At 38.4% G+C, this 17954-nt stretch overlaps 1 protein-coding gene across 1 annotated transcript in view; it reads left to right on the top strand.

Annotated features, from left to right (window-relative positions):
* Window positions 1-17954, top strand: part of ZDHHC15 (zinc finger, DHHC-type containing 15) — a gene marked incomplete at its 5' end in the record, with an annotated part of 83477 nt that overhangs the window by 8079 nt on the left and 57444 nt on the right. The window contains 4 exons of the mRNA XM_005869981.2: window positions 1263-1295; window positions 2147-2267; window positions 6755-6887; window positions 8484-8610. Coding sequence (XP_005870043.2) covers window positions 1263-1295; window positions 2147-2267; window positions 6755-6887; window positions 8484-8610 — 414 coding nt within the window. The remainder of the gene's footprint in view (window positions 1-1262; window positions 1296-2146; window positions 2268-6754; window positions 6888-8483; window positions 8611-17954) is intronic.

Raw genomic sequence — 17954 nt, 5'->3', positions numbered from 1 at the left:
GTTGGAGTCTGCAGTCACTGAAGCAAGCCTCATGTTCGCTTCCAGCTGCCTGGCTGCCGGCCGCCATCTTGGCTGACAGTTAATTTGCATAAGGATATGCTGATTAGCCAATGGGAAGGGTAGCGGTCGTATGCTAATTACCATGTTTCTCTTTTATTAGTGTAGATGATAAATTTGTTACAATTAATGAACAAATAGTTATACATTATTTTGGACTTAAATCCATACTCTATTCAGATTTCCCTTAATGTTCTTTTTCTGTTCCAAGATTCCATTCAGGACACCATATTACATTTATTTGCCATGTCTCCTAAGGCTCCTCTTAGATGTGATACTTTCTCAGAATGTACTTTCTTTTATGTAACCTTAACAGCTTTTAGGATTGTCAGGTATTTTGTAGAATATATTTCAGCTGAAATTTTTCTTTAGATTAGACTTGGGTAGTGTGTTTTGGGGAGGAAAACCATAGAGGTAAAGTACCATGTTCATTATATCATACCTAGGGTACATAATATAAACATGACATCATTGTAATGTTAGTCTTGATCATCTGGCTGAGGTAGTGTTTGTCAGATTTCTCAACTATCAAGTTACTCTTGCCCAGCCAGTGTGGTTCAGTGGTTGAGCATGACCTATATACTAGGATGTCATGATTCGATTCTGGTCAGGGCACATGCCCAGGTTGCAGGTTCAATCCCCAGTAGGGAGGAAGCTGATCAATGATTCTTTCTCATCACTGATGCTTCATTCTCTTTACATTTTGTATTATAACTCAGTACTACATTGTTTTGTTACTCTAATTGTTCCAGCTTTGTAAAACCACACTTTTATGTTAATTAGGTATCATCTTCATATCTTTCGTCTTGGGTGCTTATTTCACTTGTATTTATCTTACCCTTGATTCAAACACAGATGTAGCCATATAGTTTCTTCCGTAGTTTTAATTAACTATATATTGAGCAAAATGAAGGGCAATATCCTAGACCTATTCTCTGTATCAATATCCTAGATTTCCCAACCACTTTTATAGATTGGACTTTTAGGCATGCAACTTGTTGCCAGCATGATCCTATAAATTGTTGTGCTTGGCTAATACAAGGAATAACTGAGAACACCATAGTCTTAGTGTAGCTATTGTGGAAATCTAGGAATGAGTGTACTGGTACCATGTAAAAATACTGGTGAGAAATTGACTTAAATTTTGAGGTTTTGCTTCATTTCCATAGCCCTACTTATCACACTATATTTTGCTCCCTTTTTAGGTGTGTTTTAAAAATGGACCATCACTGCCCTTGGTAAGGCCCTTTTATTTTATTCTTTCCTCCAAAAAGAGTTGCTTAATATGCCTACTTTAGTAAGCACAGTTGTAACATGCCTGTTTCTGCTCTTCACTGGGCTCTTATTTGTGTGAGGGACAGGGGGCTTAACATTTTAAAGCAAGAATAAATATACCATAAAAAGTATGGTGGTGAATTCTTGGGTCACAAAGCTAATGGTCTCTTGTCGATTAGCTTTAACAATTAGTCATAGTAATGGAATAAAGCACAAATAGTTCTTCCTTTTGACATTATGCAATCAGTTTTTGTTTTTGTTTTTTGTTAGTTTTTTTTGCTGTCTTGATGTTTACTTGGCTCTTAACAAGTAGGCTACTGTTTAACTGAGTAAACAATGTTACATTTTACACATTTTGCCTTTGGCCCTCCTCATCAGCCAATAACCAAATTAAAATACTGTACATTGTTAGCATCAGCAATTCTCCAAATTTTCTGTCTGATCTAGAGAACCAGTCTGAAAGCATCTAACTACAAAGAGAACATGCCACACTGTACTAAATGTAGCTGCTGATATTTTAATAGGTTTTCAGCATCCAAGATCTAGGTTTGATTGGGTGTGTCAGGAACCAGTTCAGAACAATTAGATTGGCCAGGTGTCTCTGTCCCTGTGAATGAAAGGAATAACAAGTGTGATGTTAACTTGCTTTTCTAGTTTGTTCCTCTTATGGGAATTTTATTTCTGTTGAATTTCTACACAACACATAATGAAACAGTAGGAGCAACATACTTCCATTGCTTAATTCACTTATGTATCAGTGTGCTCTCAATAAATGGGTCCTGATTTCAAATTAGTTTTTCTTTTCTTTTTTTAGGGTTAATAATTGCATTGGATTTTCCAACTATAAATTCTTCCTTCAGTTCTTAGGTTATTCTGTTCTCTACTGCCTGTACATTGCTACAACGGTCTTCAGCTATTTCATCAAATACTGGAGAGTAAGTTAAAAAATCCTGAATTCCCTGCCCCCCCTCCCAAAAAAAAACCACACAAACACACACATACTCCAGTCTGTGACACTGTTTGCCTTATTTTTTAATACATTTTGAAATAACTAATATGGAAATAACCATAAGGGAAAGCACCAAAAGCAAGTTTCCCATGTTGAATATTCTGAGATTCAGGAGCCGTTATTTAAATATTCCTATTTTAAAAGTTCCTGTTGGCCTAACTGGTTTGGCTCAGTGGATAGAGCGTCGGCCTGTGGACTGAAAGGTCCCAGGTTCGATTCCAGTCAAGGGCATGTACCTTGGTTGTGGGCACATCCCCAGTAGTGGGTGTGCAGGAGGCAGCTGATCGATGTTTCTCTCCCATCAATGTTTCTAACTCTCTATCCCTCTCCCTTCCTCTCTATAGAAAATCAATAAAATATACTAAAAATAAATAAATAAAAAGTTCCTGTCATATATGAGAATATTTTTAAGGCCTTCTAGAACCTAACTTCTTGATTCTTACTAATTCCTTACAATGTACTTCTCTTGTCAAGCTTTAAAAAGTCACATGTTACCAATTATAGACTTGACAAATGTTGAAACAATTCTACATCCTTAGATTCCTAAGAAAAAGCATAACAAAGTACTCCCTCATTGTTAGAAAAATACTTTCTAATTCCTTGTTCAAAGGAGAGCTGCAAAATTCCTACAGGGAAAGAAAGATACATTAACTTATCTTCACATATTACCAAAATGAAATGAGGAGTCTTATTTGAACTTTGTATAACAAACACTGGGATTCTAATACTGGCTCTGTTAGCTGCTTTACAGGCTCATTAACAAAATCAAGTGAAACAGTTGTTGGAAGTACTCTGCCTTTCAAAATATGATTCCGATAATTATAATGAAATCTAAAGAAATCCTACTTTCATCTTTCTTCTACTTGAAGATATCCATCATAACCCGTCTATTTCCAAAATAATTGAATGTAGATTTTCAGTTTACATATGTGTACAGGTTCTGGCAGCAATATAATGAAATATTTTGTTTTGTTTCATGCCAATGGACTCCGGAAGACATTACCTCCATACAACTCTAGTATAATTACTAAGATATCATAATGTTCCATAAAGAGGATTGTCCAACCTGAACCTGAATAACAAAAGACAGATGTAGGCAGAGCTACTAGTTATTATTTTAGGAATTGCACAAGAGCCTGTACAACAAGAATATCTTACCTCAAGCAGAGAGGTAAAGCAGCAGGGAAAAAACATGAATAGAAAGGCACAGCAGTGAGACTCTAGGTAGCTGAGAAGATTTTAATTGTTAAATAGTGATTCACCCCAGTAGTGTAGAAAATTATAGTGCTATGTGCTTTCCATTCCTCCTTCCACTTGCTTAATCAATTCAGATATTTAATAATATTAATAATCGGAAATAATATAATGGATATAAAATTCTTCAACTCAGAGATACAAAAATATAAACAGAAATGAAGTTTTCTCATCAATTTTGTATTTTCCCCAAATATAAAATGCTTCACCATCTTGGTATTTCTTCATTGGTCCCTTTCCACAACACAGGATCTCCTATCAATTGCTCAGGTTTCTGTGATATGTTTGGCATTTTATTCACACACTATGCTACTACCCTGAAAGTAAAGAAAATAACTGCATCCAATTCATTAGGCAAAATGTCAGCCTTGGTCTTCACTACTGACTTGGCTCTTAACACAGTAGGCTACTGTTTAACTGAGTAAACAATATTACATTTTACACATTTTGCATTTGGCCCTCCTAGTCAGCCAATAATCAAATTAAAAAATGTCAGCCAGGTGCCATATGCTTTTTTTTAACTCTTGAAAGTTAATAGTTGGACATGAATCAATCACCAGAAATATGTCAGTATTCATAAGCAACATCAGGGATGAACATAGACTTGTCCTTTCCTATGCCCTCGTTTCTTCTCTACAATATACTAGCTTCTGCCTGACATATGTGAGAGAGGCGATTAAACTTATTTTGTCTTGCCCTCATAATGAAAAAGACATTCAAATAAATGATTCTTTTCAGTTTCTCCAGCTACAGAGCCCTTTGATGTGGGCTAGGGATGGCTTTCTCAGTGTAAATTGAGTCTCCCTTAAAATGAAATGTAAACACTGCCATTTATTATTTTTTCTTTATTTTATTTTTTCCATCACCATTTAGCCCCTCTATACCCTCTTTTGCCTCCATCCACCCCTCTTCCCCCCACAATCACCATACCACCCTGAAAACTTATCTGACATTTATTTTAAAAGCTATGTAGCAAGAAAGCTAGCTGTGCTCCTAAGAACAGCAACATCTATTTGTATGGCACTTTACTATTTTCAAAGCACTTTTATATCTAGTATGTCATTTTATCCTCACCACAGCCTTGTGAAGTAGACAAAGCAGGAATTGTTAGTCTCATTTAAAGATGATAAAACTGTGGCTCATAGTGGTTAGGTGACATGCTCCGGATTATCCAGCTTATAAGTTTCAAAGTCAGTATTGAATCTGACTCAAAGCCCATTGACCTTAAACATGGTACCATGTCTTACTGTCCATTATAGTCCTGCTGTGGAAAAGCTCTAGCACATTCAGAATGAAGACTTCAGAAGACCATCACATTTGTCTCTCCCATTAATATTAACTTAAAGAGTAGCTGCTTTGTTAGGAAAAATTAGTAACTTACATCTCCCATTTTGGGCCATGAATCTCCTCGTAGAGGCTATGAATTATTTTAGAACCAAGAAAATAAGTATTATTCCACTAGTATTGCCCTGAAATGTTTCTGGTGGTTGAGTAATTTAGCTTGGTTATCTTCTGAGAAGTTAATTTTGAACATAGGGCCATCATCTTCTAACAAAAAAAAAGTTAAATATTAAGTACTTTATCAAGAGACAATACAGTAGATAGGATTTGGAAGACACAAGAGAGTCCTGTAAGAGTACTTAGAGCAGGGAAAGATTTTCAGCTATGCTATCCAGAGTGTGAACTCACTTTATATCACTCCCTCTTGCACAGTTATTTATTTCCCATTTAAACATAAAAGGTAAGAATGAAAATAAATAAGTTTTAAAAGCTTTAAAAAACACATTCAAAAAGTAGAGATGTGAAATAAAAACCCAGCCAGGTAAAAACCCCTACAAACTGATATATTTGTTTCCTATAAATTCAAAACAAAACAAACAAAAAACAATCAAATTCAGTTTGGATGCTTAGGCCAAGAAGAATCATTTCAAAAGGGAGAAAATTTTATGCCATTTTCACCCAGCCCACCTCTCATATGAAAGCATCTCACTGACTTACTTTCTCTTATCTTCAGCCTTCAAACACACACAGGAAGATTTCCAATATTTCTTCACATCAAAATGAATAAAAATCTCCTGTAAGAGAAGAAGTAAATTGGTACAAGCTAAATTTGCCAAGTTTTTCCCAGCCTTAACTTTCTTCTTCTAAGCTAGAGTAGAACCAGATCCTAATGTAAGGTCCACTTTGAGAATTAGCTTTAACTTTATCACTTGAGATCATTTGTAAATATTTCAAAATAATTCATCAAGCCAAAACAATGATCAGCAAGAAAAGGAAGGGATAAAGGAAAGTCATTACCATAACTGCTCACTCAAAAATTGAAATTTTTTCTAAGATTATCTATAGAAGACAAAATGTTATGAGCTGTGCATGCTATAGAACTTTAGAAAATTCATTTTGGTTTAGGGCTGCACATTTTTAAAAAACTGGTGCCACATGGAGAATAAGATGTCCCAGCTAACTAGAAAAATATTTAGCTACCTGCTTTTAAATTATCCTGTCAAATCTGCTTAATTTTACAGTCTAAACAGTAATTTTACAGGATGTAATATATCAGCACATTGTACTTCAGCTATAAAAAACAAACAAACACGCACAACCAGACAAAATTTGTAGTAGCTTTAAAATCAGTTCATGACTTATGAGCAGAACATTTTAAAAATTCTACCTATGTGTTTTAACTTCCTACATATATCATAATGACATTTTTTAACACACATATGCATCCAAGAAAATATGGCATATAAAGTATTCCAGAGTAACTCACCTTGAGATAAGAGGATGAACCATATGTTCTCAAAATTACCTCTAGTTAGTGATTCATGATTTAGAAACTAATTTTAAAACTAAGACATTGCATACCAATTAAGGACTAAGTATACTCTTTACAAATTATCTTTTTCTAATTGGTACACTATATGCTATATTTTAGAGTGACCTGCACTTAAGCAAGAATCCATGTTAGGCTTTGTAAGCTGAAAGCATATCTATAAGAGGCATGGTCATCAAAAGAAAGAAATTTTTTACAAATTTTACAAAATCTACTTTTTAATTACAGCTAGACATTTTAAACATATGAAAAATTACTAACCTTTATTGAAAAACTAGCCAAGCCTTACAACTTTAATCTTTCGTTTCTGTTTATTATTTCTTTTCTAGGGGGAATTACCCAGTGTTCGCTCTAAGTTCCATGTCCTTTTTCTCCTATTTGTGGCCTGCATGTTTTTTGTCAGCCTTGTGATTCTCTTTGGTTACCATTGTTGGCTTGTCAGCAGAAACAAAACCACCTTAGGTAAGACGGGATATTAAGACTACAAAAAAAGTATTAATGTATATCACAGTGACCTGTGGATTATTCCCAAGAAAGAGAAAAACTTCCAGTGAAGCATTTTAGCTGCAGTGACATTAATTTCCCCCTGTTGAGATAAATGCAAACAAGTTTTACCAAACAGGAGGGCCATGGTGAATGAAGCTTACATAGGGAAGAGAACATTAGTGAAAGAAACCTCACACAAAACCAAAAATGACCATTGTTCTTTATAGTTCATTTTGGGTAATAGCTCTCTCGATTTTCAGCTTGAATTTTTTATAAGTGTTCACATGAGGAAATGAAGGAAAGAATCAGTACAGAAGGGAATACCAGAAGTTGGAGATAAAAGTCAATAAAAATAGAAGAATATAACTTAATGAGCACATCCAAAAGTAGAGTCCTAAGAAAGAACTCAAGCCAAAAAAAAAAAATTGAATATCTACAATCATCAAGGAGTTGTGTAGGGACTGTGTGTGTGAGATGAACACATTGAACAAGTGAGTTTCTAGAAAATGAATATAGTAAATTAACTTTTTTCTGTCTATTATTCTATGCTCTGGTTTGTTGTTTGAAGAACTATATTTCTGATTGATTCCAGTGCAACAATTTTTTTTATCTATGGTGAAAGAAATATTTACATTGTATGTAAATCAATTCATGACAAGTGAAGAGAAAGTGTCAAAATGTTGAATGGCTAGCTAAAATAGATTTGAAGAAAGTTTAGCACAAAGTCAATTATACTTTTAAAACTCATTTATTAATTACACTAACAGGAAAGAAGGTATTTGCACTCATTTTCCAAACCAAATATATATGTAGCACTTAGTTGCTAGGGTGGTAGATTAGCACTTTTGGCTTAGACAAGCTGCAAATTAGAAAAGAATTAAAAGCTTCATGATAAAAGAGTCTGAAAACAAAGAACAAATAGGAAATGACCAGATGCAGTCAGAGCCCATCAGTAAAAGTATTTGCTTAATGGAATAAATGTGTTTAAATATAATACGCACTAATATGGTTAAATTTCTCTTAGTCTTTAAGTCTGATTATAGTTCACCCATTCACATTTTTTTTCTGGAGTAAAATTCAGCTTACATTGTGTGCTTCAGTGTGAACATCTTCATTTCTGAAATGTTTCAAAACCAAATCAATGTTATTACTATCTCTTTATGTTATTGCTTTGGTCCCAGTTCTAAAGATGGAGATTGTTTGGCTGTTGTTGCCAATAAGATTTAAATAAAGTGCTGTTAAATCTATTATTTCACTCCTTACATGCAGCACGACAAAATTATATTATGCCCATGGCTACTTAATTTTTCTACCATCATTCATTTTTTTCTGCCTTTTTTTTTAAATAAAAGAGAGTACCAATTCTTTGTGTTTAATAACAAACTTACTTTGTGTTAAGTGGTTAAAATAGTTTTTACTAAGTAAATAAGAATGAAAGGCCTATGCTACCACAGCAGAAAGGTATCATAAGACCAAGTCTCATTGATGGAGAACTGTAAAATTATGACTTTCCTGAATTTTTTTTCCCTTTTGTCTTCTTCCTCTTTTATTCAACACCCTTACATGCCCCAGAGGCCTTCTGTACTCCAGTGTTTATAAGTGGTCCAAAGAAAAATGGGTTCAACCTTGGCTTCATCAAAAATATCCAGCAGGTGTTTGGAGACAACAAGAAGTTCTGGTTAATACCTATTGGGTCCAGGTAGGTAATGATTACCACTGAAATAAGTTGATGCTGGACCATACCTTGAAGTAACAGATTCAATTTTTATTGTAAAATGCAGCATGTATCAGTTCAATGTAAAATTTTATTCCCTAAGTTTTTCATTTCTAAGTTAGCAAAGACAAATCATGAGGTAAGGGTATGATAAAATAGGCATTTTCATGCCATTTTTTTGTGACAGTGTAAACTGGTACCATTCTTTTATAAATGAATTTGGTAATATGTACTTAAAAATCCTAAGAATCTACAAAGCCATTGTCCCAATAATTCCATTTCTGAGAATCTATTATAAAGACAGAGACAAACTAGATACAAAAATGTTAGTCACAGCAATAATTAGGATACAACTTAAAGTCTGGCAATATGAGAAAAAAACATATATATAGTAATGGTTATAAAGACTATGTCACAATAAGGGAAAATGCTTATTATATTTTAAGTGAAAAAATGTAGAATTCAAAATAGTATGTACACTGTAATATTTCAGTGAGATATGATTCACTTGTGTTAACTTGAAAGCAACCTGAATAGTGAAGAAACACATTTTTATTTATTATAGAGCACTATAATATTTATTTAAAGCTGACATTTAAAAATAAATCTGAAAAATAAAAATATATACAAATAGGACTTCTAGTCAATATAGAACAGTAAGTAAATGCTGTGCTATTCTCCTCCCATGACTACATCAAAATTACAACTAAATTATAGAACAATCATCCTGGAGATAATCTGAAAACTAGTTGAATGGAACTTCTGTAAATAAGAATACAAAGAAAAAGCCACATCAAGACTAATAGGAGGGGTGAAGACTGGAAACAGGCTGATCCCACAACCATGTAAAGAATTGGGAGGGATATCTCAGCTGTGGAGGTTCCCCCTGAGGAGCAGTAGGTCTCAGACCCACACTGTGAACCCTGGCTCAGTACACAAGTGTTGGGAAGTGGAGTCCCCACAATGTCTGGCTATGAAAATCAGTGGGGATTCTGTCTGGGTGAGATGGAGGGTTGCTATAGACCCAGGCATCTTCTTAAAGGGCCTGAGTCAGACTCACTCAATCACAAAAACTCATCCTAAGCTTGAGCGAAGAGATAGCAGCTCAAAATGTACCAGGGACCTATGGGGATAAACTGAATTGTGTGGCTTCAAGGCAAGAGCTTGAAGGGCAGCCACTATTGTTCCTTTGTTGAGCCCTCTCCCCACACTGCCTGCAGTTGCAATCAGGCACCAAATCAGAATCTGCATTAACCTAGTGAATACCCCTGGTCCAACCTGGTGACTCTCTGGGACCCCACCCCATCCAACTCCAGCACCATCCAAATCTCTTTCAGCACTTGTTTCTTCTAAGCAAAGGACTATGGTCCATGCTGAAGACTTTCTTAAAAACTGTCAAAGCTCCACAAGCCCCAGGCAGGTGACAACTGGCCTCTTTGTGACTGGTGCCTCTTGCTGAGTGTTCTAAGGCCTACAACTGGTGTCAGCTGGCCTAGGTTAGTAGTGTGGCATCTCTCATGTGACTCTGGGCACAGTATAGGCAACTACCAATCAAGCATCACTTTGTAGTTTCTAACAGGTGGCCCTAGGGAGTGCACAGGTAGAGGCTGAACTGGTCTTGCACCAGAGCCCCTCAAAAGAAGCCACAGAACAAACATACCCAATGACCAGGTTCAGATCACAAAAGAACATCACCAAATTGGCTTCACAAACAGGATACCCAAAGGGTGGTCTCAGCAGTTACTAGAGCACCAATGGGGTAAACCCTGCTGTGTGGGGTCAGCCCACACACAACAGCTCATACACTGTGATGCTGGCCAAGCCTCATAGCTAGTCAGCCTGAGGATCAACCACACCTATTATTGCAGCTATATCATTTTTCATTTCTTCTTGATTCTTATTCATCATGTATTTCTCCTTCAGCTCCTTGTAATTCTCATTGTGTTGCTCGTAATTCTCAGTCAGATGTTTGAGCATCCTTATAACCATTACTCTGAATTCTTTCTCTGACAAATTACTTGCCTCCATTTCATTTAGTTCCTTTTCTGGTGATTTCCAGAACCCGGACACATCCACAACAGCTTGCACGACAAGTTTGGGGCTGAACCACATAGTCATACAATCTATGAGGAGACTCCATCTATGAACGGTACAATAATATTCAAGTCCCAAGTACATTAGGATAGGCCAACAGCACTCAGGGCTCAACAACAATAGGAGGGCACACACAACCCACACAAAAGATACCCCAGGAGTACCTGACTCAAGTGACCAAGGAGACTACACCACTGGGATCCACAGGGCACATACTACAGAAGATCACTCTGCCAAGACTGGGAGATGTATCAAATCTACCTCACACATAGAAAGAAACCCAAAGAGTGATCCAAAATGAGGAGAAACAAACTAATCCCAAATGCAAGAGCAGGAGAAATCTTCAGGAAAAAAACTAAATGAAATGGTGGCAAGCAATTTATCAGATACAGAGTTTAAAATATGGGTTATAAGGATATTTAAGGAACTAAGGCTAAGAATAAATTATCTCATTGAAAATATGAACATAGAGAAAGGAAATATATTTAAAAACCATAATAAACCATTAAAAATAAGTCAGAAATGAAGACTGCAATATCTGGAATAAAGAATAAACCAGAGCCCTAACCGGTTTGGCTCAGTGGATAGAGCGTTGGCCTGCAGACTGAAGGGTCCCAGGTTCGATTCTGGTCAAGGGCATGTACCTTGCTTGCGGGCACATCCCCATTGGGGAGTGTGCAGGAGGCAGCTGATCGATGTTTCTCTCTCATTGATGTTTCTAACTCTCTATCCCTCTCCCTTCCTCTCTGTAAAAAAAAAAAAATCAATAAAATATACTTAAAAAAAATAAATCAGAGAAGCAAGATGGCAGTATAGGTAAATGCTGGTACTAGCACCTCCCACAACCACAGCAAAATTACAACTAAAATGAAGAACAACCATCATTCAGAACTGCCTGAAATCTGGATGAATGGAAGTTCTACAACTAGAAGTAAAGAACAAAGCACATCAAGTCTGGTAGGAGGGTTGGAGGCATGAAATGGGCTGATCAGATACTCACCTGTGGTGATTTTTAAAATCAGGAGTTATATATCCAGTTCAGAGGCCTCCCATGAGAAGCAAGGGGTGTAAGCCCCACACCAGACCCCCAGCCCAGGGTTTCAGAGCTGGAAAGAGAAGTTCCCATAACTTCAGGCTGTAAAAACCATTGGGGATTATGGCTGAGTGACAAGGTGGCTGCTGGAGTCCTAGGCAGTTCCTCTTAAAGGGCCAGTGCATGCACTTACAGGGTCTTACTCTGTCTGATCTCCAGTGCTGAGTGGCAACATTGGGGGAACCAGGAACATATGAAGAGGAACTGTATTGTCTGGCATTGGGCAGAAACTCAGGGACAGCTTTTTCTAAGATGGGGGTACTCACAGGGATCATTGTTCCTGTGCTGGGACCTCCCCCATCACAGAGCTGACTGGCAGCCATATCTGAGTTTCCATCAGTGTGGCTCACACAGTTCCCTCCACATTGGTGATTCTCTAAGACCCCATCCAACTTGCAGCCCCACCAAAGTGGCTTGCAGTAGCTTTTCCATAGGAAAGGACTATCCTGGATCAGGCCTCAAAATTTCCTAAAATCTCTCAAACAGGCAGCAGCTGGCATGAGTGTGCCCCATACCTGTCCATAAGAGGCCCAAGACCTGGCACTAGCAACAGTGTACCTTGCTTCAAACTTGGCCTCACCTAAGCACTTCTAAGCACAATACAAATAGCAGCTATCTGAAGATCACTGTAGCTCCTTCTAGGTGTCCCCAGCAAGTGGCTGACTTTGCACTTCCCAGGAGGCCACAGAGTTAGTGCACCTGGTGGACAACTTCAGACCATACCAGATTATAACTCTATACATCCACAAGTGGCACACTCAAGGGGCAGACTCATTGAGCACCAAAGCCCCGCTGAAGCAGGTCCTGCTCCATAGGGGTGTCTCCTACACAGCAACTCTTCCACTGTAAATGCAGCCGGTCCTCACAGCCAATTGGCCTGCAGATCAACTCCTCCAAGTGACACCAACAGCAATGAAGGTTCAACTGCAACAAGGCTATGCACATAACCTATAAAAGGGGCACACCTAGAATGCCCAGCTCAGGTGACTGGGGAGATCGAGCCACTGGGCCCTACAGGGCACCTACAACACAAGGCCATTCTACCAATTTCAGGAGACATAGCAGCTCTACCTAATACATAGAACAAACACAGGGAAGTAGCCAGTGTGCAGAGAAAAATAAATATGACGAAAGAACAGAAGAAATCTCCAGAAAAAGAAATAAATGAAATGGAGGCAAGTAAACTACTGGATACAGAGTTCAAAACAATGGTGATAAGGTTGTTCAAGGATCTTAATGAGAGCTTCAAGGGACTCAATGAGAGCTTCAAGGGACTTTTTGAGACTTTCAAGGATCTGAGTGAGAATTTCAAAGGCATGAAAAAGGACCAGTCAGAAATTAAGCACCGCTGAAGGCCCCAAGACCTCCACAGTGTGTTAATGCAGAGTGGCGCACCACCCTGGCTGCAGGCTCCAGTATCCCCTTCAGTGATTTGCAGAGTCGTGCACCACCCCACCGTGGGCTCGGGGACCCCATAGTGAGTCCCAGAGATACATACCACTCCAGCAGCATGTTTCGGGACAGCACAGTGAGTCACACACCAGTGGGACCTTACAAGCAACCCTTGCTATGGGAGCCTGGAACCTGAGCACATCCACAACAGCTTGCATGACAAGTTTTGGGCTGAACCACATAGTCAGACAATCTATGAGGAGACTCCATCCATGAATGGTACAATAACATTCAAGTCCCAACTACATTAGGAGAACCCAAATAACTCAAGTAGTGGGCTTTCCTAGAACACCCAGATCAGATCTGAGAGACTGCACCACTGGGTCCCACAAAACACCTACTACGTAGGATGACCCCCCAAAAATCTGAGTGGCATAGCAGTTTGATCTAAGACATAGAAACAAATACAAAGTGATAGCAAAAATGTGGAGGAAAAGAAACAATGCCCAAATGAAAGAAAAGGAGGAAATCACCAGAAAAGGAACTAAATGAAATGGAGGCAAGTAATTTGTCAGAGAAAGAATTCAGAGTAATGGTTATAAGGATGCTCAAACATCTGACTGAGAATTACAAGCAACACAATGAGAATTACAAGGAGCCAAAGGAGAAATACATGATGAATAAGAATCAAGAAGAAATGAAGAATGATATAGCTGCAATAAAGAACACAATGGAAGGTTTCAACAGTAGACTACAAGAAGTTGGGGACCAATTCAGCAAATTAGAAGACAAGGTAGAAAAAACTCCCAAGCAGAGAAGCAATAGGAAAAATAAATTAAAAAGCAGGAGAAGAATCTAAAAGAGCTTTGGAACAACATGAAACAATACAACATCCTCATAATAGGGATGTCAGAGGGGGAAGAAGATGATCAAGGCATAGAAAACCTGTTTGAAGAAATAATGACAGAAAACTCCCATGACTTGGGCAAGAAAACAGTCACACAAGTCTAAGAAGGACAGAGAGTACTAATCAAGATGAACGCAAAAAGACCAACACCAAGACACATAATAATTAAATTGACAAACGTAAAAGACAAAGAATCTTAAAGGCTGCAAGTGAGAGACAGGAAATTACCTACAAGGGATCTCCCATTATATTATCAGCTGACTTCTCAATGGAAATACATCATGCCAGAAGGGAATGGCATGGAGTATACAAAATAGTGAAAAGCAAGGGACTAATCCCCAAAATATATCCATCAAAGCTATCATTCAAAATTGAAGGTGAAATCAGGAGCTTTACAGACAAACAATGTTAAAGGGACTGTTGTATAACAAAGAAATACAAAGGATAGAAGGAACACAGGCATAAAGAACAAAATGGCAAGAAACAAGTAAATCTCAATAATAACCTTAAGTGTAAATGGATTAAGTACTCCAATCAAGCCATGACCGATTTGGCTCAGTGGATAGAGCATTGGCCTGCAGACTGAGGGGTCCTAGGTTCGATTCCGGTCAAGGGCATGTAGTGTGGTTGCGAGCACATCCCCAGTGGGGGGTGTGCAGGAGGCAGCTGATAGATGTCTCATTGATGTTTCTGACTCTCTGTCCCTCTCCCTTCTTCTCTGTAAAAAATTAATAAAATATATTTAAAAAAACACATAGGGTAGATAAATGGATAACAAAACATGATCCATATATATGCTTTCTACAAGAGACCCACCTCTGAACAAAGGACTCACACAGACTGAGAGTGAAGGGGTGAAGAAACTTCTTCAGGCAAATGGAAATGGAAAAAAAAAAAACCTGGGGCAGCAATACTTTTATCTGAATTAATAGGCCTCAAAGTGAAGGCCATAATAAGATATAGGAAAGGCCTCTTCATAATACTAAAGGAATTTATAAAACAAGAGGATATAACTTTGATAAACATACATGCACCCAATACAGGATCATTCAAAGACACACACACGCACACACACACACACGCACGCACGCACGCAAACTTCTGGAAGATATCAAGTAAGAGATCTACTGCAATACACTCATAGTAGGGGACTTTAATACTACATTAACATCACTGGATAAATCTTCTGGATAAAAATCAACAAAGAAACAGCAATCATAAATGGCACAGTCGATCATATGGAACTAATTGACATCTTCAGAACATTTCACCCCAAAGTTATGGAATATACATTCTTCTTAAGTGCACATGGGACATTTTCAAACATAGATTACATGTTTGGACACAGGCTAAGTCTCTAAAAATTCAAGAAGATTGAAATCATATCAAGCATCTTCTCTGATCACAATGGCATAAAATTAGAAATAAACTACAATAAAAATACTCAAAAGCAATCAAACACATGGAGGCTAAATATCATGCTAATAAACAATGAGTTACCAAAGAGGTCAAAGAAGAAATTAAAAATATCCTGGAAACGAATGACAATGAAAACACAACAATCCAAAGTCAGTGAAAGTTCATAGCACTACAAACTTGCCTTAAAAAACAAAAACAAACTTGTAATAATTTATCTAACACTACCACTTAAATAATTAGAAAAGGAGCAACAAAAAAACCTCAGAGGAAGTAGAAGGAAAGAAATAATAAAGATCAGAGGGGGAAAAAAGATGGCAACCGGCAAGAAGGTAGGGAGGGACAGTGTGTGAGAGAGTTAAGGAGTGATAGAGGAGCAGCATGTTCATTGTACCTTATTGTTTGGTACTATGCACTCATTGGAACATGATGGTGAACAACAAAAAAAAACACAGGGTCCCTTCCTCATAGTTCTTACTGTTTAATTAGGGGTTTAGACATCAAATCTCATAATCACATACCCAAACATACAATTCCAAATGATAAGTCTTATGAAGGAATGGTATTTGGTTCTACATTTAATGAAGAGATCAGACTTGGTCTAGATCAGTGATGGCGAACCTTTTGAGCTCGGCGTGTCAGCATTTTGAAAAACCCTAACTTAACTCTGGTGCCATGTCACATATAGAAAGTTTTTGATATTTGCAACCATAGTAAAACAAAGACTTATATTTTTGATATTTATTTTATATATTTAAATGCCATTTAACAAAGAAAATTCAACCCAAAAAAATGAGTTCATGTGTCACCTCTGACACGCGTGTCATAGGTTCGCCATCACTGCTCTAGCCACTAGGGACAAAGACCTGTGACCACAGCTGCAGATCCACAGACACCAAGAATCCAGATATCCCAGCTGCAGATTTCTGTGAGTCACAGAACCATCCTCCTCCCCACAGGCTTGCTGTAGCACCATATGAACTGCTGAACATGCCCTGCACAAGCAGGTCTCCTGCCCACACAGGGAGGCTCCGGCTCCGCTGCCTGAATTTGAGCCTGAGACATGGACACTGGGAATCTGTTTCCCACTGAGCGCAATCGTGTGACCAGACCCCATGCCCACACAGGGTGACTCCAGCTCCACTGCTTGAAATTGAGCCTGGGCAAGCGGACACTGGAAATCTGTTTCCTGCAGAGCACAATCTCGTGACCAGACCTCATGCCCACACAAGATGGCTCCAGCTTGACTGCCTGAATTTGAGCCTGGAATCTGTTTCCAGCAGAGCGCACTCTCGTGACCAGACCCCACACCTACCCAGAGCAGCAGTGACACCTGACTTTGTTTCTTGGCAAGCGCAGATGGAAGTCTGTTTTCCACAGTGCAGGAGTGGACCTGCTGCCGACACAGAACAGCTGTGCAACCCGGTCCCCCAAGCAGACCGGGGACCCTGATTCTCTGCATGAGAGGCAGCACTGAGCACCAGTGACTTGACTCTGTTTCTCATCATGTGAGCCTGGGATCCCTGATTCCCAGTGCATGCACACTAAGAGCCAGTGCATGCGCACACAGGGACTCTGATTCCCAGCGTGCGGCGCAACAATCAACAGAGACTCCAATACTCGATTCTTCAAATGGACACAGTGGGATTCTGACTCCTGACACACTCTAGGGGACTCTGATTTTTTCCACATGCCAGTGGGGTCTCTTTGTCATCACGGCACAGGCTGGGTTCCTAATATTAGGTGCACGTGTGAGACTGCACTGAGCACCAGTGACTCTGATCCTGGGAGAGCTCTCACCAACCCACAGTAGCCACATGTCTTGGTGTCGGAGCTCTTCAGTGACACTCTGGTGGTGTGAAGCTCCCAAAGCACACAGCCCAGGCCTCCGCAACTCCGCATTTGAACCTTCTGGTGATAGTTAGAATGGGGAGACGACAAAACAATACCTAGAGGGAAAAAAAGGGAAATCACCAAGAAAGGAAATAAGTGAAATGGAGGCATGCAAAATGACAGAAAAAGAATTCATAGTAATGGTCATACAATTCATACACTGGATGGTTGAGAAAATCCACAACCTATACAAAAATCAAAAGAAAATAAAGTGATATAACTACAATAAAAAATACCATGGCATGTTCAGGGGGTAGGGGAGGCCAGGGGAAGGTCAATGGGGAAAAAAAACGAGACACATGTACCACTTATTTGTAATACTTTATTTTTTTTATTTTTTGACTGAATTAAATTTTTAAATTTTCTTTTATTGCTTAAAGTATTACAAAGAATATTATATATGTCTCCTTTTTTCCCCCTTTGACATTTCACTGGCCTCCCCTACCCACAGTGTCTTGTGTCCATTAGTTCTGCTTATATGCATGCATACAAGTCTTTTGGTTGATCTCTTATCCCCCCCACCCGCCCCTGGCT

This window comes from Myotis brandtii, unplaced genomic scaffold (assembly GCF_000412655.1).
Source record: "Myotis brandtii unplaced genomic scaffold, ASM41265v1 scaffold3117, whole genome shotgun sequence".
In the NCBI taxonomy this organism is placed as follows: domain Eukaryota; kingdom Metazoa; phylum Chordata; class Mammalia; order Chiroptera; family Vespertilionidae; genus Myotis; species Myotis brandtii.
Note: the sequence above shows the minus strand (reverse complement) of the source record. Positions and strands in the feature narration are given on the sequence as shown.